Genomic DNA, 23419 nt, shown 5'->3' on the forward strand with positions numbered 1-23419 from the left:
TGTTCCCATCTCTAAACTGCCTTTAAGCTAATTTCTTCGCTCTTCGCCTACTGTGTTTGGGCCATGAGACTGCTAGTCTTGCTAGGTTCTCAGATATATGTTCTGGGGCATTGGGCTCTCAGGAACGCCTGCTCCTCAGCTGGGCACCATGGCCTTGGCTCTACTTGGCCTTCAGGGCTCAAGCAGTAGACACACACCTTTAAGGAAGCTGCTGGGGGACCCATCACACTGCACTGCCTCTCTCATTTTTTCCTCCTTCTCCCCACCAAGCATCTCCAGAAGGCACAGGCTCTGCTCTCACTCTTACTCTTTCCTTCTCACACAGGGACCTGGGTATCCACATGTGGGTCTGGGATGCTGGCCCGGTCACCCTTGGAGGCCTCCCTGGTTCATCTAGATGAGCCCTCCCTGGGACCCCACGCAGGCTCGAGCTGCTCTTGGTGCAGATGGCTCTGCTCGGCCTCCCTCCTAAATCTCTACATGAGACCTGCCTCCCTGCTGGGGAAGTGCCACTATTTCTGTGGAGAACTTGGGGTGTCATTCTCAACTCCAGTCTGACTTGCACACATGCTAGTTTCATGATGGCTGGCAGCCTGTCCCGGCCTGGGGTCATTTGGCACACCCCGGAGACGTGGCCTTGTGCACTGGATCTGCAGCCCAGGCAGCAGTGGGAGCCTCTCCTCCAGCTCAGCCCTGGTGCCTCTGCCCTCTCCCAGGTTCATGGACTCTGGTGGACAAAGATTCTTGTCTGAGGAAATCATTGACAGGGCACCATGGGAAATAGCCTGTCCAGGGAGGCAAGATTCCAGCCCCTGCTCCTGCTCCTGGAGCCCTACTTCCAGAGGTGTCTTTCTGCCTGGATTAAATACTTACTCATTAAACCTGGCTTAATAAGAAACTAGAAAAGAAATAAGAGTTAGAAAGCTTCTGATTCTAAACTGGGTAATCGCATTTAAGAAATGCGATTTTTCCCTTTTGCCACTTCATCAAAAGAGTGAGAAGCTGGACCTTTCTGGAGTGTGGATGAAGGCTGAGCTACAGTCTCCCACAGAGGAAGCTCATTCCCCAGACCAGCAGTGTACACAACTGAGACTTCTACAGTGAATGAAAGAATGAATTGGAGTTCAGACACTTACAGAGATAAAATTTAGTTTGATTAGAAGGAGATCTTCTTATATCAAGTGTTTTCTCCTAGAGTTAAGTCCTGACGGGGCAGGCATTCTTTGCAAGGAAACACAAAAGGTTAATAACAATAATAATAGAAACTTATGTTTGTGTATGGAGAGCTTTCCCCTTCCCAGATACTTTCCCACAGATGACCTCATTTCATCTTTATTTTGTCACAGAGATATTTTATTCCCATCTGAAAAAGTAGGACACCCAGGATCACAATCAAAAAGATATTAAACTACATGATCGAACGATGGTTTAAGCTACTTCTTGTGACTTCTATTCCGGTCTTTCCCCCATGTCATCATGGCTGATGAGAGAATAATTATGATAATACAACTGAGAATAAGATGTAGAGACTTATGGCCCATGTGTCAGGCACTAATTCCCAGTTTTCAGGTGAAGAAACTGTACATAGAGTGGTTAGGTGGATAAAGGCCCCCCAGCATGGGTATGGGTCCTGAGGAAAGGCATGGCTCATGTGCCAGGGATCTGTGGTATGGACCAGCTTTGCTTCCTGTCCCAGACCCTGCCAAGGTCATGCGGCTGCCCAGTGGCAGAGCCAGGAGGCCAGCCCCGACTATCTGGCTCGTCGTCACTACCTGCTGGCATCTCACCACAGCTCACCGGCGCTCTCTCCTGTTCTCATCTGCTGGGTGGGCCAGCTTCCTGCTCTCTTGTTCTTGTCCCAACAGCCCAGCAGAAGCAAAATCTAATTACCCTACCCTGGAAGAATCAAAGGTGACATTTTCTCCGTGGGTAGGAAGTTGTGCAGGAGGACTGTAAGCATTGGTTGACTTACCTTGGAGTTCTCTTTAAAGGCACCTGGTTCCATGGATGACATAGCTTCCATGTAGCTAGATGACCAGAATGCCTGCTTTTCCTGGCCCCAGGTCATGCTCTATGTCTCTTCTTAGATTGGATGCTTCATCTCGGAAGGAATGGCTGCCTTTAATCGACCCCTCTGCATTCCTTCATCTTCCTCTGGGGCTGTGGGGTAAGGCATTAGAGGGAGATGCTTAGAGAGCATGTCATCCTTTTTATTTTTTCTTTCAAAATATTTTTGAACAACAATGTTAAAGCCCCTCTAATGCTGCTGTGAGTTGTTAACAAGCATGTTTGCACATCACATCTATCATGCTATTTGCACGATGTTATGTGAAGACACAGCTTGAAGTATTTTTAAAATATGGCCTTTTATCTCTGGAAGCACAATGAAGTATTTGCAGATTGGTCTCTGGAATGAAATTAGCCTAGCACGTTGGCTGGTTCCTGTAAAGTGTGGGCATTTCTGTAAGTGGTTCTGAGTCCCTTAATCCTTTTGATCATTTGCACTGTGTATTTTTACACAGGTTCTTTTACTTTAGAGAAATAAAGTAAAGAAACTTAAAGGTGAGTTTGGCAGGGGCATTGCTGTGCTGTTTGTCAAGGCAAATGAATCTTGAATTTGAATGGTAGTAGTTTCTTTTAAACAACCAAGCTTCTTTAAACCTTTCCACAAATAATGTCAGTGGCAGATTATATCTGAAAGTGTTTGCTGGCGAGTGGAAATCTTTCCTGACCCTATATTGCTGTCATGAAAGAAGAGCCTAATCCCATAAAATATTCTTGAGAGCCTCAGTGTCAATTACAGCACAGCTGTGATTTCTTATCTGGGCCACAGCCTTTGTGAGACTTGTCATCACTTTGTGGCTTCAGGGTTCTCCATTCAGAAGCTCAGGTCATAGTGGGAGGTTGAGCTTCATCTCTAGTTGAAACCTGGTTGGCTTATGACTGAATCCTCCTACTTTCTTACTGTTCAGTGTTGTGTGAAAAAACTTGTAGGGAAACCTCGATCCCCTCATCTGTTTAATGGGGACCATATCTCTCTTGCAAAATCATTGTGAGCAATGTTTGTATGCCCGTGTTCACAGCAGCATTATTTGCAGTGGCAAAAAGGTAGAGACAGTCCAAGTGTTCGTTGATGGATAAATGGATAAACACAAAATACACACAATGGAATATTGTTCAGCCCTAAAGAGGAGGAAAATTCAGACACATGCTACAACATAGGTAAAACTTGAGGACATTATGCCAAGTTAAATAAGACAGTCACAAAAAGAGAAATACTGTATATTGCCACTTGTAGGAGGTCCCTAGAGAAGTCAACTCCATAGAGACAAGAAAGTAGAAAGGAGTTGCCAGGGTCCAGGGGGATGGAGAATGGTTAGTTTAACGGGTACAGAATATCACTTTTGCAAGATGAAAAGAGTTATGGAGATGGATGATAGCGATGATTGCACAATATTGTGAATGTACTTAATACTATTGAACTGCACACCTAAAAATTATTATGATGGTAAATTTTATGTTATGTGTATTTTATCAAAATAGGGAAAAAATTATGGGCACTAAATGGTATCAGGTAGATAAGTGGCTACCATATTGTTGTTGTTCACCAAATAGGAAAGTAACAGCTTTCACTATGTGTAGGATAGTGAAGCGTGTGGTATTTTAATGGTTCTATGAAACTTCATCTTATGAGTATAGCATATTTGTTTCCCTTTGTTTGGCTTGTGTATTTCTTACAGTATTCTACTGTTGTAATAATGATAGAGTAAATTTTTTGTGCATGTATGTGTCTGTTCTATTATTTGAGGCTATACCTTTGAGATGGATTTCCTGGATCACTTAATCAAAGTGAATGAGCATCTTTGTGGCTCTTGCTACGTATGCCCATGGGCTTTCAAAACAGATTTAGTGATTTTACCCTGTCTCTAGCCAAGTAAGGGCACCATTTCATTGTATCCTCAACAGTACTAAGATGCTTCTAAGCAGTTACATTAAATGTAATAAATAAGAGATAATATGTTAATGTTTTAATATGCATTTATTTACTTTCATTTTGATCACTAAAAATGTTGGTATTTTGCATGTCTCATTTTACATGTATTTCTTCCTATGTGAATTGCCTGTTTACATCTTTTGCTTATATTTTAGTGTGGTTTCAACATTTTTCATGCCAAATATATCTGTCATGTTGATAACATTATCATTTTTAATATTCGGAGAGTTTTAATGCTTATATAGTTCAATCACTTATTTAAACATTTCAAATTACAAAATAATATGTTAAACTAGAGCAAAAGTGGTTTTACAATCATATGTTTATTGTACTTATTGCATCTTCTTCCCAAATTCTCCACTGTCATTTTTTAAATATCTTTTAGTGTAAGGTTTGTTTGGATGCTAACTTGAATGACTATAGTATTTGAATTAAAATTATATGGACTAGCCAATTAATAAAATATTAATATAATAATTAATAACCAGTATAAAAAGGACATGATGCCAATTAGAGCAAAGAAGAAATTAAAATTGCTAATAACCATGAAATCTATTTTTCCCTCACTAATAATCACATTCATCCTAAATAAAACCACAGAGTACTGTCTTCCAGCTATGAATTGCTAAAGATTAAAAACATTGTAATGGTGACTGAGACTGGCCCTCAAAAATGATGCCAATGGGAAGATAAAACTGGGTCAACCTCACTGAAAAGCAGTTTGGAACTAGACACCAAGAAATTTTAAAATGTTTAGAAACATTGATTTAGAAATTCCGCTTATATAAATAAGGCTTGAGGCAGCCTCAGAAGCATGGAAAAATATCGACATTTATGGATAAAAATATGTTTTAAGTCTAATTGTCCGATGACAAGGAATGATTGAATTAGTAGCTGGACAATCATCTGATGGAGAGTTAGGTATTCATTTTAAATGGTGTTTTCTAAAAGTTTTAGTGACATGGGAAAATGTTCCCAATATATTGGTAAGAGAGGAAAGAAAACATGCTATAATGAATGCAGTGTATTTTTAGTGGACATGAGGTTTCACTATTTTGGCCAGGCTGGTCTTGAACTCCCGACCACAGGCGACCCACCTGCCGCGGCCTCCCAAAGTGCTGGGATTACAAGTGTGAGCCACTGTGCCTGGCCCGTATTTTCTTTTTTATACTTCCTCACATTCTCTAAGCTTCAGTATCATCTGTAAATATTGTTTCTACAGTCAGAAGGAAATTTAAATACTAACAAAATGAGCAAATTAAAGACAATGAATAGATTTATTTTCTGGATTCATGTTCCATATGTTCACCTTGTGTGTGCTCTTTCCACTGATGTATTGGATAGAGCCCTGGACCAGAAGTCAGAAGGTATGTTTTCTTTTTTCAGGTTAGGGCCCAGAAATTCACGAGCTGTGTGACCTTGGGCATATCCAACTTATTTGTGTAATAGTTTTTCAGTTTGTAAAATGGGGATTCCTACTTTTCCTACCTGCACCATTGGACAGTTGTGAGAATTAGTGAGATAACCAATGTATTGGAAGACAGTTTTGTAGATTCAAAACCACCTTCATGTTCTATAATTTGCTAGGAGGACTCGCAGCACCCACTGAATGCTGTTATACGCATGGTTACAGTGTCTTGTAGGGAAAGGATGCAGCTCACAATTAGCTAAAGAGAGGCATCAGGTGGAGGCTGGAAGGGCTCCAAATGCTTCTGTTCTCTTCTCTCCTGCAGTCAGGATGTGCTGACTTCTTGGTATTTATGTGTAACAATGTGCAAAATACTGCCAACCAGAGACGCTTGCCTGAGCTTCAGTGTCCAGAGTTTTCATTGTGACTTCGTTGTGTAGGCATGATTGATTGATTGATTGATTGATTGCCTACATGGTTGAACTTGGTGTTCAGGTGTTCTGATACCACATGATCCAAAGCCTCTGTCCTAATTCATGTGGTTGGTCTTTGTAGCATGACCAACTCTCACCCTAAGACAATTGGATATAGTTTGTTCCATCCTGAGACCCAGTGTGCCCAGCACTAAGTATGATAAAGATTATATTCCAGAAGCTGAGGACTAAGGGCCAGACCTCTCTTTGGGCAAGGCCAAATTCTTTTTTGTTGTTGTTGTTGAGACGGAGTTTCACTCTTGTTGCCCAGGCTGCAGTGCAATGGTACAATCTCAGCTCACTGCAACTTCCGACTCTCGGGTTCAAGTGATTCTCCTGCCTCAGCCTCTCAAGTAGCTGGGATTATAGGCATTTGCCACCATGCCTGGCTAATTTTTTGTTTAGTAGAGACAGGGTTTCACCAGGTTGGTCAGGCTGGTCTCGAACTCCTGACCTCAGGTGATCCACCCACCTTGGCCTCCCAAAGTGCTGGAATTACAGGCATGAGCCGCTGCACCTGGCTGGCCAAGTTCTTTACTACACATATGGTGACTGAAAACAGAAACCAAATTTATATAGCCAAGTGATCTTAGTATGGAGGGATCTTTTATTTGCCATGTTCTAAGACTGTAAAATAAGGAAGGACATGGATTCCATAGGAACAAGCAGTACTCCAAATACCCACCCGTGATCCACCAAACCCTCAGGACCACCACTGAGAACAGGCCTACTTACAGAGGATCCTGCACGGAGACATATGCCACAATCATTGTTTACTACAGAGACGAATTAGGCTGAGAAAACACTTACCACCCTACTGGGTATTTAAATCTGACCCTTGTCCCACTGTTAACAGCACAGCAAGTATGTCCCTTCATTAACTCACTGATCTCATGTGAATGAGTGATCAGCCTGTTTTTTCCAGGTTTCTCTCACTGGCACCATCTCAGTGCGGTACAGCTGAGCTCACTACATATAGCATGGAGTGATGATAAAAATAAACTGCCTCTTTCCCTTTGCAGAGTTTCAAATCTTGGACGCTGTATCAGGGTGGATCCATAAGATTCCCTAAGAGTGAGCATAGAAGCCTGAAAGCCCACATTTGCTTTTTCATGAACTTAAAACAATTTATTAGAGCACAGTGTCAAAATCATCATCGCAGCAAGCTCACTAGAGGAGGACTGTATGCTTTTTGGAAAAAGAACCAATGACAGAGCCTTGAGAGAGACGGGTAGCTAAAGTCTAATCATGCTTCCATTCTTTATTCAGAGGGAAGAGTTGCAGCTTTTGTGTTTTGTTTTTTTTGTGAACAAATAACTTGCAATAAATTGATGTTGTCGGTAAATTTCGGTTGTACATTCTGTTTCTTCCAAGAAAAAACTGGCCATGCAGAAGTCGTCCGAGTTGTGTACCAGCCAGAACACATCAGTTTTGAGGAACTGCTCAAGGTCTTCTGGGAGAATCACAACCCGACCCAAGGTAGAGTGATGAGTGAGCCAGTATTTAATTATCTTACTAATTACAGCTGGGATAATTAGTGTTTGAGCTGCATGGAAGAGATGAACCTTGAAATCACACAGGAGCTCAAGAATATGATTGCAGACATTTATTGATGGAGGAGAGGAGGGGCTGGGGAGAAAAAGGGTGAGAGAATAAAGGCACAGCCACATTCGGCGCCCATGCCCCCCTTACAGCTGTCAGGGGTGGGAAAATTCCCACAGAGGAAGACGCTAGACAATAGCGATCCGTTCACCTTTGATTATTGCATTATTCCTCCTTAATGCAGTCTTTTGTCTACAAAATTAAAGTGTCTTTCCAGCAGCTCCAAAGTTTTCCTGATTTATGGTTTCTTTATTTCTCTGAGTTTAGCCTTTCTCGTCTTTTGACGTTATCAGGTTTGATTTTTTTTTTTTTAATGCCTGTGGGTGATAAAGAAGAACATAAAGATAAAATGCAGTATTCAGTAGGTCCACAAAGCTTGCTCATTTAAATATTTCATTTGTCCTCTTTGGAATTTGTTATGTGGAGATATTAATATATTTGGGCTATAAACAATGGTGGCTGGAAATTTTATTTGAATGCACACACAAGCAAAATATTCCATGTTGGCAAATATCATTGTAATATTCAATAATAAAGCAATTTCCAGATCATCCTAACAGCCTTACAGGCCCTGCTTTGCCAGTGTGATGATCTGATATTATGCAGCTTATGAACTAAAAAGTCTTATGTAATAGTTGTGATTTTTCACAAACCCTGTTCATTTGGCAATCAGTCTATTTCACAAAAGCATTTTCCCTTTGGTGTTAGATTTTTGTGTAGTGGATATGGGTGTTGGTTATTTCTTGATGAGTGAAGTTTTTCTCCAAATGTATATTGTGCTTCATGGTGGAATCTTAGTATGCCCGCAGGAGCACAGAGGTTGGTGGGTCCTGAGTGCTGGTTCTAAGAACTATCCCATTCCAGGGTGATCTGCCAGAGGGCAAAGGTCAGAGGTGAGGCAAGAGCAGCCAAGTGACAAACTTGAGCAGGGTGAGGCAGGTCCGGGGTCCAGGCAGATCTGTCGGGGAAGTTGGCGACCTAGAAGTCTGGGCCTAGGAAGGAGGCCAGGGACAGGATTTCCGTGACAGCAAAGTCTGGCTTGATATGGGGGAATGGGTACCTGGTGGAAGAGGGATGAGGTATGAGGCAGGGTGGGGAAAGAGCAGTCTAATCAGAGGTTCACGTGTCATCCTAGCTGGGGATATGGGACATCACATCATGTGGGAAGGCAGGTCTGCAGGCCTGGACAGCTTTGGTTCTGCAGGAAACTCTGCTGGTGAGGATCATAAATCAGGGTGGTGACAGCCAGTTGCTCATTCTGGTAAGTCATCAATCCTGATGGGACAGACATTCAGCCATTTGACTGTCAAAGCCAAGGGTCAGAGGAAGATGCTAAGAGCTCCACAATCATCAGTGAAGACACGTATCAGAGGCCCAGGCAAGACCCGAAGTCATGTAGGTGATAGGTCAGGTCTATGGCCTTTAACCTGGCCACCCATAATGCCATGTCCTGGTGCAATCTCCTTAGGCTTAGGCTTGGCAGAATTATAAAGAAGGCCAAGTCTGTCTTCAGCTTCTCTCTCCATACCTCTCTTAAATGCTCACGTTTTATCACATCTTCATTGATTAATTAACTTGCTAATACTGGCCCCTGAACCTCAGGGGGAATACTGCTGTGATGAGGGTTTGGGCTAGGAGAAGTCACCTCTCCATTCATCAGTTGGCCTTCCATGGGCTCTGTCTTTGTAATGGTGGTGTCTCTAGAGTTAAAAAAGAAGATTTTCCAGATCTTCCCATCATAAGTGGCAATATAAAGACCAAAGCAAGGCAAGTGTGCCTAAGGTTGTACTGTGATCCAGTCTCCCCCACTAAATTTGGAGAACCACTCATCAACCACTCCAGGGCAACCTTGACTGTCCCAGGACCCCTCCAATCTCTGGCCCCCATGCTTCTGCCTCTCTTATGGACCATCTCCTTCTGCAGGTCAGTGGCCTCCCTGGAGATGAGGAAGAGGTAAGGAAAGGCAGGTGATGTTGGTTAGTTAAGGGAGGGGGGAAAGATCCTCCATCAGGAGCCTCTACTCCCCTAGCTTTGTTTTTCTTAAACTAGTTTGTTAGTTTCTATTACATACAGCAGTAATAACAATCCTTACTAATCCACCCATTCAGTCCAAACAGTCTTATGCTCATTTTATTTGCCAGGTGCCCTTTTATTTTTTGTTTTTGTTTTTAATTTATTTTTCCTTTTTTTTTTTTTCACTCAAGCTGGAGTGCAGTGGTTCAATCTTGGCTCACTGCAGCCTCCACCTCCCAGGTTCAAGCAATGCCTCAGCCTCCCAAATTGCTGGGATTACAGGTGCACATCACCATGCCTTGGTAATTTTTCATATTTTTATTAGAGTTGGGATTTTACCATGTTGGCCAGGCTGGTCTTGAACTCCAGACCCCAAGTGATCCGCCCACCTTGGCTTCCCAAAGTGCTGGGATTACAGGCATGAGCCACTGCACCCGGTCACCAGGTATGCTAAATCACTAAGGCATCTGGGATATGCAGGAGTATCCAGCCTCTTGGTTAATGTACGTGGAAAATGCATTCCTACTGGAAGGCAATAGTTAATTCCAATATGCTGAGATCAAATGAGCATACAGATAAATGCACACAAAACCACAGACTAAAATGTTAACATGAAATCATTAAAACAAGTACATGTTAGCACTGAAACATTAAAAGCAAAAAATAAACAATAACCAACACATATGTTCAGGATAACTCTGGTATCAATGGAGTTGATATCCCCGGGGAACCCCGAAGGTCTAAAACAAGGACACATGTCAAGTGTCATTTTTCCAAGGTCAGAATTTGAAGCCTGCTCCTTGAAGGATGGGCCTGAGGCAGGGGACAGCCAGGCTACAAATGAACTTGGCTGTCACTCATTCACCACATCCGAACACAGCTGCTTAAGTCTCTACTTGAGGTCACATGGAAACTTGTCATGTTTCACAGTAAAAGTTGGTCTTCAAAAGAAAGCCACCACTAGAGAAGACGAGGGTGGTGAAGATGTGTAAGACTGACTGTTCTTACTATGAAAATGGACATTTTTAAAGAGAGTGGCATTTTGGATTTGGCGATGACTCTAATCTGTGAGGCAGTAACCCATTCCAGGTTCTTTTCAGAAACAAAAGTAAGTGATTACTAAAACTACTTGAGCAATGCTCTTGTCTGTGCCGAAACTACTGATCAACAAAAAGCCAAAACTTGAGTAGAAGTTGAAAAGGCATTGACCTTTGCTGTGAAGATGTGCCCGGGAAACATGATTCTCCATGGCAATATGACTCGGGAGGAATGAATTTTAATTAGCATGTTGAAAGATTTTATTATCTTTTTGTAAAGTGGTTAAGTACTTGAAGGGGCCACTTAAATTTTTTAGTTATAACTCATAGGATTTTTTGGGAGAACCAGTAATATTTGCAAACATGGAGATTCTTGCTGATGTCAATGATCTTACTCTGGTAGAAACAGCAAGAATTTAAGCTTCGAGTCCCCTTTCAGTGAAATCAGATCTTCATGGCATAGGCTAAACAGAGAACACTCAGCATGTTCTTTCTCCTTCAAGGTACTGAAGCAGCTCTCACAGTATCTGCTCTAATGGACTAGATGGAGTTCCCATACATAGCCTGTCATTTTGAAGGGAGCGAAGCTGGTTAGTGAGAGATTGGAAGGTGCAGGCTTTGTAAGGTATAGGTGAGGCATGAGATCTGTTATTCCACAGCCATTATTCAGTGAGTCTGATGACGATGCCGCTCCATGGATGAGCCTAAGGAGGAGTGACAGACATGCTAGCAGCATTACTCATGTGGCCAGTAACTTAATTTACCAGTTACCCCAGAACCTCTGCATTTGCTGAAACATTTCAATCCCACTGTTTCAGTCAATAGGTTCTATTCCGGCCTTCTTTCTTGCTGATGGGACGAAGACAGTTCCTTTAGGGTTCTGAGGATAGACTGGCACATGCACATTCCTAGCCATGGGGTACCCAGACTCCCACCGTCTCTAGACGACATGGTGGGAGCCTGAGATTTAGGAGATTTGGGTTCTGATGCCTAATCTGGCCGCTTCCCAACCACATGACTTTGGCCAAGGAGATGTCTCCTGAGCACATCTTCACATCAAAGGTCAATACCTTTTCAGTTTCTACCCGGAGAAGTGTCTTACCCAACCTGAGCCTTCATTTTTCTCATCTACAAAGAAAGGGATAGAAATGAATGAATGCCTATACTGCTGACTTGATGGGCTGATATAAGAATTAAATAAAATAGTATGAAAATGGTAAGGTACCATCCCAGTGCCAGGTATTGTTGTTATGTCTTTCTCAGCACAACAATATAATTCCGTCAGATTTTAATTTTACATTTATTCTTACATCCGTGTTGCCCTTGATTCTTTCTCTGGGAAAGTATTTACCCTCCACCTACTAAAGTGTGGGTTTTCTACCCACAGAGATTCTTGTGTCTCTTGTGTTGGTTGGAAAGAGTTCAGCATTGTTTATGTTGTCTTCTGGGACCTGCTGGTGCTGACAGTGGTGGCGAGGCTGGTGGATCCTTGCTTAAAAGCCTCCTTAAGGTTGCTACTGACACAGTAATCAAAAGAACTGGCTCAGGTCCCAGCATTTCATGCCTGGTCTGTATTCTCCTAACTAGTTTGGCCTGTGCATGAAAAACAAAAGTCAGACCTCCTAGTCCTGCAGCGGATACAGGGCACAAACTGAAACTGGGTGCCTCGGGCCACGCTACAGGTATAAAAGGCAGAGAGTCTGCAGTTTTGTGTGAATTCACCCACCAAGTCTGACTTCTCAATTGCAACCCATCTTGCTCTCCTCAGTCCTGGAGCAAGGGAGAGCATTTACTAAGCACCTCTTAGGGACCAGTCTTAAAATCCTAATTTCATTTAATCCTGACCACAACCCTATGAAGTAGGGATCACTGTCTTTGCTTAGCAGAAGAGAAGCAATGAGGTTCAAAAGACTCGCAGTCTCACTTGATGTTGGTGGCAGTATTTGGATGCAGCTCTGCCTAAAGCTCAGGCCTATTTTCTTTTCCCTACTCTAGAGGAATCCAAGCTTCCCAACTAGGTGGACCTCTTTTAAGGATGCAAATTTTTGTTTGTTTTGTTTTGTTTTGTTGAGACATGGTCTTGCTCCATCGCCTAGGCTGGAGTGCAGTGCCACATCTCAGCTTACTGTAACCTCTGCCTCCCAAGCTCAAGCCATCCTCCCACCTCAGCCTCCCGAGTAGCGGGGACGACAGGCACATGCCACCATGCCCAGCTTATTTTTGTATTTTTGGTAGAGAAGGGTTTTGCCATGTTGCCCAGGCTGGTCTCAAATTCCTGGGTTCAAGCAATCCGCCTGCCTCAGCCTCCCAAAGTGCTGGGAAGACAGATATGGTCACTGTGCCCAGCTGGGATATATATTTTTATGGATCCTCCAAAGATAACAATTGTGCCTTTAGTATATTTTAAAAAGCAAATATATTAAAATGCTACTATGGATTTAATTATACTTTAAATTGCCTGCCTATTATATTCACCACTAACACGTCATGTACTTCCAAAAAACAGAAATATTGTACACATGATGCATTCTCCAGGTTCTAGATCATGCCTGATACACAGTTGGATGTGTGGACCTCTTGTGGCAACTCCAAGCCTTTCCAGAGGACTTCATATCAAAGGTCAGTGCTTTGAAGTGGCCTGGAAACTGCTCCGGTGTACTCCTTGGGGAGCAGTGGCCTTTCTGCAGAGGCCTCTGGCTGAGACTGCTGCTTGACCCCAATATCGGGGGTTCCCCACCTCTGTAATTTTAGAACTTTAGCTGGTGTGCAGCCACCCATAAAGACAAAATCCCTCAGACTCCTTAGAGCTAAGTTGGCCACATGTCAAAATTCTGACTACGGGGTCCTGAGTAGAAGTGACAGCTTGCAGCTTCTGGGTTTGTGGCCTTAGAGGAAGGGGTGTTCTCTTCCACTTCCTCCCTTCCCACAAGTTAATGTGTGGCTGAAGTGGTGGACTGTCACGAAGGCCAGGGATGGAGCCTGACCCTTGTCATACTAGAGCTATAAGACTGAGGAGCCAGAGACACCCTTCCAGGCTGGATCTTTAGGCAAGAATTCTTGTTTAAATACTGCTATTTTGGTTCATTTTAGGCTTCTTTTTCTCCTTCTCTACAGCCGCTGAACCTGTATCCTAACACAGCCTCATATATACGCTGGTGATAAACTCCCAGTTATCCCTCTTAAAGCCTTAATTACAGAGTTTCCTTAAGTAAAACATCTTCAATGAAGCCTGTTGTTAAGAGTATGGACTGTGCGGTCAGAGACGTCATGGCTGTGCGGACAGGTCTCATTTCTCTCTCTATCCACTGGACCACCCGGGCCCTCCAGCCGTCTCCTAACTGACCTGTCTTACCCTTTCTCATTCCCTGCTCCATAATGCCCTGTTAAAAACACAAAACCAGATGTGGCCCCTTCTGGCTTAAAGCACTTTGCTGGTTGCCCATTTTCTTTGGGATGAGATCCAGACTCTTTACAGTGTGGCCTGGGATTACCTGATGATCACTTGCCTTTCCAACCTTGGTTCACGCTGCTGTTCTCCCCCGACGCCGCCCCATCCATGCTCACTGCCTTTCAGTTACTGTGTCCCTCATCTGTTCCATTCCTAGACAACTTGAGCTCTTTCTTGCCTTGCAGCCTGCAGGTAGTGCTCAGTCTGTTCATAGCTCTTGGTCTGCCACCAACATCAAGCAAGATTGCACGTCTTTGGAACCTCATTGCTTCTCTTCTGCTAAGCAAAGATAGTGATCCCTACTTCATAGGGCTATAGTCAGGATTAAATGAAATTAGGATTATAAAACATCTACCGCTAAGATTGGTCCCTAAGGGCTGCTTAGTAAATGTTGCTGTCTCTTGCTCCGGGATGGAGGAGAGCAAGAGCTATGTGACTGGCTCCTTCTCCTTTAGGTCTCAGCTGAAGATGTCATCCTCAGAGAGGTCTTCCCTGCCTACCCTAATTAAACTAGCACTCCCAGCCCTCACACCCAGGAACTTCTGTACCATCGTCCTCTCCTTTCTTCCTAACTCTCATCATGGGGTAGAATCGTGTGTTGACTTGTTTATTGCTTATTCTCTGACTCCTGTAGAAGGTGGGCTTTGTGTTAAATGTTTTCTCTTTGAACTAGCGAGTACACCTCTGCTTCTGCATCCGTAATACTTTGTGCCGCCTCAGTGTAGGGGCGCACCCAGAGTGGAGCCTGCAGCGCAGAGCGTGGCGCCTGGTGCGGAATAAGCGCCGACTCTGTAATAGCTGCCACGCTCATGCTGCCTGTGGAAGGGCCGCTTCTACCAGCTGCTGTTTGTTTGTCTTGTTCCTTCGTGAATCGCAGTATTTCTCTGCTTGTTCTCTATCATTTTTCCTCAGCTCATGTTCTGATTACCCCTGATGGCTTCCTATTCTTGGTGCACACCCTTTATCCTCAATCAGCTCCTCTTCACCCCTTTCCACCTGCAGCACGGCTCCCAGTTGTCCTCAGAAGGCTTGGTCTGGTTTGCTCCCATGGGCAGCACCGTCTCTGCTGTTGGGTTTGCTGGGGCCCCAGGGCCACACATCCCGGCCTTACCATGAGCTGGAGATTCTGTGGGGCTCCTCAGCCTGTGCTTGGAACTAGAGAAGCTCCAAGGACTCTTCTCTACTTGGTGTCCTTGGGCCACATGGGCTCCCCTGCCAGACGTGCTCACTCACCACGAAGCCGTGCTCCGGGCAGGTTTTTTCCAGGTGGTCCCAGAGAATTGGGTGGGATGGGTTCAGGAGGTTGGCTCCCGAGCCTCTTTCCAGGTGCGCTGTGGAGAAGCAGGCCCCCTGTGCTGTCTACCGGGAAACATTCATTGAACGCAGACAAATCCTGTTTTCCTTCTGTTCCCCATCAACTCGGCAGTAAAATACCGTCTTTCTTATATTTGAACTTGCCAGTAATATCTGAACTTCCTTGTGCTGACCCTTTGAAGTTAGTTTTTTAAAATAAGTCACCAGTTTTGAAGGACTATCCTTTTTTTAGACCATATATAAGGACTCTATCATCTGCAAATAATTAGACAGTGGGGATGATATTGTATTGCTAATGAGCAGATGTGCATACTCAGAGTGGAGGCACAGCTGCACACATATAAAATGCAAAAACGACCCAAACCCAGCATTATGAATTCTGAAAGTGATTTCATTCTTTCAAGAATTCAGAAACAGAGAAAAATGAAACAAAGAATTTAACTGATATTTTTATTAATTGTTCTTTCAGTCACATTTTCCTTTGTATAACATTATCATACGTGTTCATAGTATCTTCGCCGTTTGCAAAAGTGTTATTTGTACTTTTAAATCCCTCTGTTATATAATACTGTAAAGCTTATATTTAGCATTTTTCCTTTCTAGTGCCACAAGGGTTTGGTGGCTGCGTGCTGAGTGACAGACTCTCACTGGGTCTTTCCTGGGCTACGCACGATGCTGAGTGCTCATGTGTACGTGCTCCCCTGTGATCCTTAAAACCACCTATGAACCTTAGACCCATTTTATAGATGAACAAATAGGCCCAGAGAAGGGAGTGATTTGGCATAAGCCACTTATTGCATTGTTTGACAGAGATGGAATTTGGACTTGAGGGCTAACCTCCAAGCCTTGTGTCCTTTCTGATGGGTGACACATGGCCCCACAGTGCTGCACTGTGGCATCAGAGAGCAGAAAACATGCCCCACTACAACCAGAAACAGCAGCCCGTTATCCGCTGATCTTGAACTCCTTGTGATGTCCATTACAATTTTATAATCCTATTAAGGATTTGCAAGATGAAGAAGTTCAAATAATTTAGGCTTTTGAAAACTTTTAGCCAGGAAGAGTGTCACATATCCTAGATAGTAATGGTTAGGTCATTTGGAATTTGAATACATTGCTAAAGTGGTATGAAATCAATAAAAAGAAATAAAGTCAGAAGAATTACTAGACTTTACATAAAAGAGTATTGAATTAGGTCAGAGAACAATCAGAGCTGATAACGCTGGCAGGAACCAGGATTTCTAGGTTCCAGGAATGGGAAGCTGGGTTATTCAGACCAAATTGCCCGCTGAAAGCAACTCCAAATGTTGAATAAAATACAAAAAAAGAAAAAAAAACCATATTAAATGCATCACATCAAAGAGCTGACAGAACTATGAGAATTACCATGTTAAAATAGAAGGTAACACAGGAACCCAGACAGGTAAGCAGAGCGTTAGATATATCTTTATTTTGAGCAAACTTGTTAATCCCAGAAAATGTGAGATTTGAGAGCCTTATTAAGGACGTAGAGGGAGTGATGACACAATTCTAGCACTTGACCCAGCGGACTTGATAAGACACTGTTCCCCACACCTGGGGGTGCACCTTCTTCTCAATCACACGTGGAACGTATTCCAGGCCGTAAAATGCTCAGTATGTTTCAAATGGATTAAAATCGTATAGCTTTTGTTTCTCTTACCATAATGCAAGTATGCTAGATATGAATAGCAAAAAGGAATCGAAAAAATCCTCTTGTGTTAGAGAATTTAAAAACTTCTGGTCAGGCGTTTATGGCTCACGCCTGTAATTGCAGCATTTTGGGAGGCCGAGGTGGGAAGATCACTTGAATCCAGTACTTCAGGACCAGCCTGGGCAACATAGTGAGGTCTCTGTCTCTAAAAAAGATTTAAAAAATTAACTGGGCCTAGTGGCACATGCCTCTGGTCCCAGCTACTCAGGAGGCTGGCATGGGAGGGCTGCATGCACCCAGGAGGTTGAGGTGGCAGTGAGCCATGATTGTGCCACTGCAAACCAGCCTGGGCAACAGAGTAAGACCTTGTCTCAAAAAAAAAAAAAAATCTAAATATCTTATTTATCAAAGATAAATCATGATGAAAATTGGAAAATACTTTGAATCAAGTGGTAATTAAAATATTATATGTTAAAATTGATAGGGCATAAGTAAAGCTGTTCTCAGAGGGAAATATAGAGCCTCAATTCATATATTGGAAAAGAAAAGCTGAGCTAAGCATCCATTTCAAGAATTTAGAAAATCAGCAACAAATTAAACCCAAACAGCATAAAATAAAGAAATAATGAAGAGCAGGAAGAAATGAAATAGGACACAAACAAACAGAAGATCAAAAAAGCCAAAAGTCGGTATTTCATGATGCCTACAAAATTGATAAAGCTTTGGGAAGTTGTTCAAGTAAAAAGTGAAAAGGCACAAATATACAATATTAGGAATAAAAAATGGGATTTCACTACAGATGTGGGAGATTTTGCAGATACCAGGAGGATATGATAAGCAACTTTATGCCAATAAATTTGAACAGTTAGATAAATTCTTTAAAAATATAGTTTAATAAAACTGAATAAAGAAACCACTGGCTTCATCCGTGAGTTCTACCAACATTTAAGAAAGAAATAATTGCAGTTTTTCATAATGTTTTCAAGAGATTAGAGAGAGATGCCGTCCATCTTATGATCCTTGCATAATCTTGATACCAAAACTTAACTATGTAAGAAAAGAAAATTAAAGGACAATCTTAACTTATGATACAAATAGGTAACTAGTGGATACCTTACCTTATTTGCAGAAATCCTATGCAAAGTATTAGCAAACTGAATTTAATAGTATATAAGAAAATACACGTTATGACCAATTTTAGATTCCTCCAAGGAACACAAGCTTCGTTTAGCATTTCAGTATTAACCCATGTAATTAACCACCTTAGCAGTTATTTTAAAAATATACATATGATTATTGAAATAGATGCATAAAAATATTGAATACAATTAAGTGTTCATAAATGATTAAAAACACATTTAAAAGATGCCTTTCTTAACCTGATAAAGAGTATGTGCAAAAGCCTACAGCAAGCATTGTATTTAATAATGAACCATTGAGAAACTACAGAGAATGACATCGCAACGTCTAATCAGCTTTGGCCTGGGAGTCCTAGCTCATGTAGTAAGTCAAGGAAAGAAATAAATGTATACTGATTGAAAAATCCACTAGATACCTATTTACCTTTTCCCAGCTGGACAACATTCCTGTTCTCCCTTGAAGTAGCCATGTGACTGAGTTCTGGCCAGTGGAATGTGGCAGAAGTGACATATGCTGGTTTCAGACCTGGCTCAAAAAAACTTCCTGCATGATCTGTGAACTTTTCTCTCTATATCAGTCTGCCTGCCGAATGCGAATGCCAAGAGGAAGCCTTTGAAGCAACATATTGAAGGTGGCGAAGCTTCTGTCAGCCTAGGCCCCTGAAGAGTTCCTGAAGCAGAACTGTTACCATCTCCTTTTTACTGACTGTGCTTTGCATGATTATGAAAGAGGCTTCTGCTGTGTTCAGCCACAGGAATTTCAGGGTTTACTTATTTACCAGGAATCTGTACCTTGAAGTGTACCAAAAAATCTTAAAAACCATGGCATTGGCTTAGTAGTTAGGCAGCTGGAAGATCTAATATTGGGTCTTGTTTATGGTTGGTAAACACTCCAGTTCTCTCCAAATTGTTTTATAAATTCAGTGCAAATCCAAATGAGATCCCAACAGTTTTGTTATTGTTGTTTTTGTGAATCTTAAAAACTAATCTCGACGTTTATAGGGAAGTGCAAAAAGTCCCAGAAAAGCAAAGACACTTTAATAAAAACAAGAAGATGGGAGGACTTCTTCTTCCAGATATCGAGTCATTATAAAGCTACAGCTATTAAGACATTGTGAATCTGATGTAGGGACAGATGAATAGAGAGTTCAGAAACAGACCCACTCATGTCAAAGTATGACAAATGATACTGTTGGCATTTCATAGTCCTGGGGAAAGAATGGCTTTTTAATCAATAGTGATAAGATGATTTTCTTATAGGAAAAAAGCTAATTGGATTCTACCTCACACCCTACACAAAAATCAATTCCAAGTAGATTAAAGACATAAATGTCAAAGCAAACGTATGGAACTTCAAGTAAGATAATATCATCACGACCTTGGGTTTTGGAAGCATTTCCTAAACAAGACACAAAAGTACTAATCATAAAGGAAAAATATTTGATAAATTCAGCTATATCAAATTCACAACCTTGGTTCATCAAAAAACATCGTGAAGAAAATGCCAAGAACTGAGAGACTATATTTGATCAAGGATTAGTATTCAGAATATATAAAAAATAGATTCAAGTATTTATGCAGTATTTTTTTTTTTTAGAAAAGACAGACTGCTGAGAGAAAAATGGGCAAAGGACTTGAATTATGGCAAAGAAACATATAAAATGATAATTAATGTTATTATTAATCAGGAGAATGCACATTAAGATCAAGTGAGATTCCATTACACACCAAGCAAACTGACAAAAAGTGAAAAGTCTGACATTAGCAGACTTGAATGAATTGGCAAGCATTTAGAGCTCCAGGAATTCTTGTGCAGTTATGTGGTTTTGTAAATTGGTACAACGACTCTGGAAAAATGGTTCAGCATGTAGTTAAGTTGAAGACATGCAAACCCTATACACCAACAGTTCTATTTCTAGGTATGTACTCAAGAGAAACTCATGCATATGTATAAGAGAGTACATGTCAAGAATGTTCTTTATAGCCCCAAGCTGGTAATGTTCATTAAGGATAGAATGTATAAATTCATTGTGGTGCATTCATACAATGGGATATTACGAAGCCATGAAAATGAAGAAAATGGAAGGATCTCATGAACATAATTGTAGGTAAAAGATTCAAACTATAATATAATTCCATTTCTGTTAATTTTAAAAACAGGCTGTATTAGTCCATTCTCATGCTGCTAAAAAAGGCATACTCTTATAAAGAAAAAGAGGTTTAATGGACTCTTAGTTCCACATGGCTGGGGAGGCCTCACAATTATGGCAAAAGGTGAGGAAGAAGCAAAGGCACATCTTACATGGCAGCAGGCAAGAGAGTGCATGCAGGGGAACTGCCCTTTATAAAACCATCAGATTTCGTGAGACTTACTATCATGAAAACATCATGGGAAAGACCCGCTCCCCCATGATTCAATGACCTCCCACCAGGTCTTTCCCATGACACGTGGGGATTGTGGGAGCTACAATTTAAGATGAGATTTGGGAGGGGACACAGTCAAACCATATTACAGGCCAAACTAAGCTAGGTTTTTTCTGAACGTGTCTATGGGCTAAAGAAATTATTACAAAAACCATGTGTGGTTACAACTATAGAGAGAGAAGGCATTGTCATCAATAGAGGCGCATGGAGGACTCTCAAGAGTGCTGGCCACACTCTCTTTCTTGACATTAGTGGTGGTGATATAAGCGTTCACTTTATAATCAATAACTATAAATAGAGTAATATTAAAGTAGACACTTCACTGTGCATGTCTGCTTTATGTACTTTTATACATTTATGTCTTACGTACTTTTCTGTAATTGAATCTGGAAACTGCAAAGGTATAATATGTTGATTGCTACTTCTGCTAATAATGTGAACACTATCCATGGTGAACTAGCTTTGTCAGTGTGTGTGCACATGTGTACTGGGTACCGATTTCAATGTAAGTGTGTTGTAAATCTCATGTAGTGGGGCACTTTGGCTGACCCATTGCTATAAAACTTTAAGATTTGGACTTGCAATGATGACCTAAAAATTTTAATATTTTGAAAATTTTCTAATATTTTAATTATTTGGCCAAACTTGGGATTTTAGAGCATAAACAGACATGGAGTCCCAGAAGACATTCTAGGATACATAATAGTTTAAAAGATTTTCTTTGGCCAGGCACAAATAGAATTTCCATTTTACACAAACAAAATTCACGTTATGATAACTTTTTATCTTTTATGAAGAAACCACCATATCTTTTCAAAATTATTTATTTATGGCTATAAAAGTAATGTGCACACTTTACTGAAAATCAAGATCTTTTTTCTTTGGGCTATGGAATAAATATTTGGCACCTCTGTTATGTAGCAACATTATTTCATCTCCTTTGAGACACATTTCATGAAAAAATGCAAAGAACATTGTGCACATGATAGGCAGTGACCATATTATGTGTCTGTCTTCCTTTTAGAAAAGGGCCACATAATATCTTTCATAGATCCCTACATTCCACTTTATTTTTTAAACTTTAAATTATATATTATTTACAAATGGAAATAATAGTGGTTAAGATTATGGACTTGGGAGTTAGATGGTTCCAGATGCAGCACTGGCCTTCAGCAGGCAACTGACCTCTCTCTGAGTGTCAGTTTCACCTAGGAGCAGGGAAATGGGTTTGCTAATGTGCTCCAAGTATTTGTGCAATTGGATGAATAATGTAATAAAGCACAGTGCCTGGCACATAGTGAGGACTCTAGGATTGTTAGCTACTCTGATGATCTCTCTCCTCTCTCTCCCTCCTCCTCCTCCTCTTCTTCTCTTCCCTTCCTCCATTCCTTTTTATGAAACGAGGACTGCCCATTCATTTATTCAGTGTTTTAAATTAAAAATGAACTATCAGTTAAAATGGACAGAATTAACCTCTCCGTCAGATAAAGTGAGATGGTTTCGTATTCATAGGGCTTGTCTCAAAACACCTAAGATAAAGCCTAGGTGCACCAGAAAGGGTCACCTGGATAATAAGTGCCATCTATTACTGTAAGGGATACAGACTCATCCACCTGTGGGGAGGGCTTCAGGACACTATGGCATGTTTTTTCACAGATCCTATTTTCCAGCAGAAGGCAGGAGGCCACCCTGAAGCGGCACCTGGGTGAGCTCTCTCACCAATGCCAGCATCCCTGGGGTCTTCCTGTGCCACTGCAGCACGCAGGTGGCCTTTGGTGCAGCAGACAATAAGGCAGGATCCATTTTCTCTTAGCGGCAGCCTATAGAAGAGAAGAATATGGAGATTATGCTAGTGGAAGTCACTCTATTTTCAGCCAACATGGACAGTCCTGCTAATGAGATTTCTCCCGCGAAGCTCCCTAAGATAGAGATAGTGATTTCAGACCCTGAGGAGTCGGTCCTGACTTGTCCTGATGTTCACTATCAGCTGGTAACTCCTGGGACCTCGTAAAATGATCACCTAGCAACAACTCACAGCATGAACTTCCCTTTAAAGTTCTCATGTTTAGACTTATTTCTCATGTCTCCAGTCAGGATAGATAAAACAGGGCTGGTACCCCAAGATGAGCTGAGGCTTGGGAGGCCATCCAAGCAGAGAAGTCATCATCTTATGCCCCCTATAGATGAAGCGTTTCTGTTTTCCTCCGACTCTTCCAAGAGGGAGAGAAACCTCAGAGCAGTCTCAGGGTTATTTGTCCCTTTAAAAATCTTCTTTGGAGAAGGTGGATGGAGAAATCTCAAGCAGTTGGTAGATGCCAGGAGGTCAGTCCTCATCAAGAATGCTCCAAAGCCCAGTCCTCATTAATCAGTTTATAAAGTACTATGGAAGAATTCTAAGCACAAGATGTTGTTTCTGAGCTGGTAATTCTCTTTCCACTCACCACTGAAAGCCCATAGCTTGCTTTCCTTGTACATAAAGACAGCCAAATAGTGTCAATAATTTTTCCTCTTAGTTTTTCAAAAGCACGGTGAACTTTGCAACACTTGCTGTATCTGTATGAAAGGGAGCTCTGGGTCGTTGGTTGATGGTTATGCTTACTGAGGGTTCCAGAGAATTCTGTAGCTCCTGGGAGTCTGATCTTTCCACGCATCACTGGTCCCCGGCATGACTTGTCAGGATTCCTCTGTGGTTACATGCCCAACCCACCAGCTTCATGACCCCTCAGGCCCCTTGTCAGACCTTGTCCTGCCTCTTCCCAGTCCTCACAACGTTCCAAGCTTGTCCTTATTTCTGGGCCCTGGGCTGGGATGCCCCCTCCCCAGCAGGTGCCCCACATCCAGAAGCACTTTGTTCCATTGTCCTCGGTTATTTTGCTGTAACATCTCATGCATTCA

The 23419-nt window shown here is 41.9% G+C and overlaps 1 protein-coding gene across 6 annotated transcripts in view; it reads left to right on the forward strand.

Annotated features, from left to right (window-relative positions):
- Positions 1–23419, forward strand: part of MSRA (methionine sulfoxide reductase A) — a 370749-nt gene that overhangs the window by 235808 nt on the left and 111522 nt on the right. For 5 of the 6 annotated variants that reach the window (XM_032265428.1, XM_032265430.1, XM_032265431.1 and 2 more), the window contains one exon: positions 7250–7354. The exons of the other annotated variant lie outside the window; for it this stretch is intronic. In XM_032265428.1, coding sequence (XP_032121319.1) covers positions 7250–7354 — 105 coding nt within the window. The remainder of the gene's footprint in view (positions 1–7249; positions 7355–23419) is intronic. 6 annotated transcript variants of the gene reach the window in all.

Source organism: Sapajus apella, unplaced genomic scaffold (assembly GCF_009761245.1).
Source record: "Sapajus apella isolate SASKATOON/1434 unplaced genomic scaffold, GSC_monkey_1.0 scaffold150, whole genome shotgun sequence".
NCBI classification, from domain to species: Eukaryota; Metazoa; Chordata; class Mammalia; order Primates; family Cebidae; genus Sapajus; species Sapajus apella.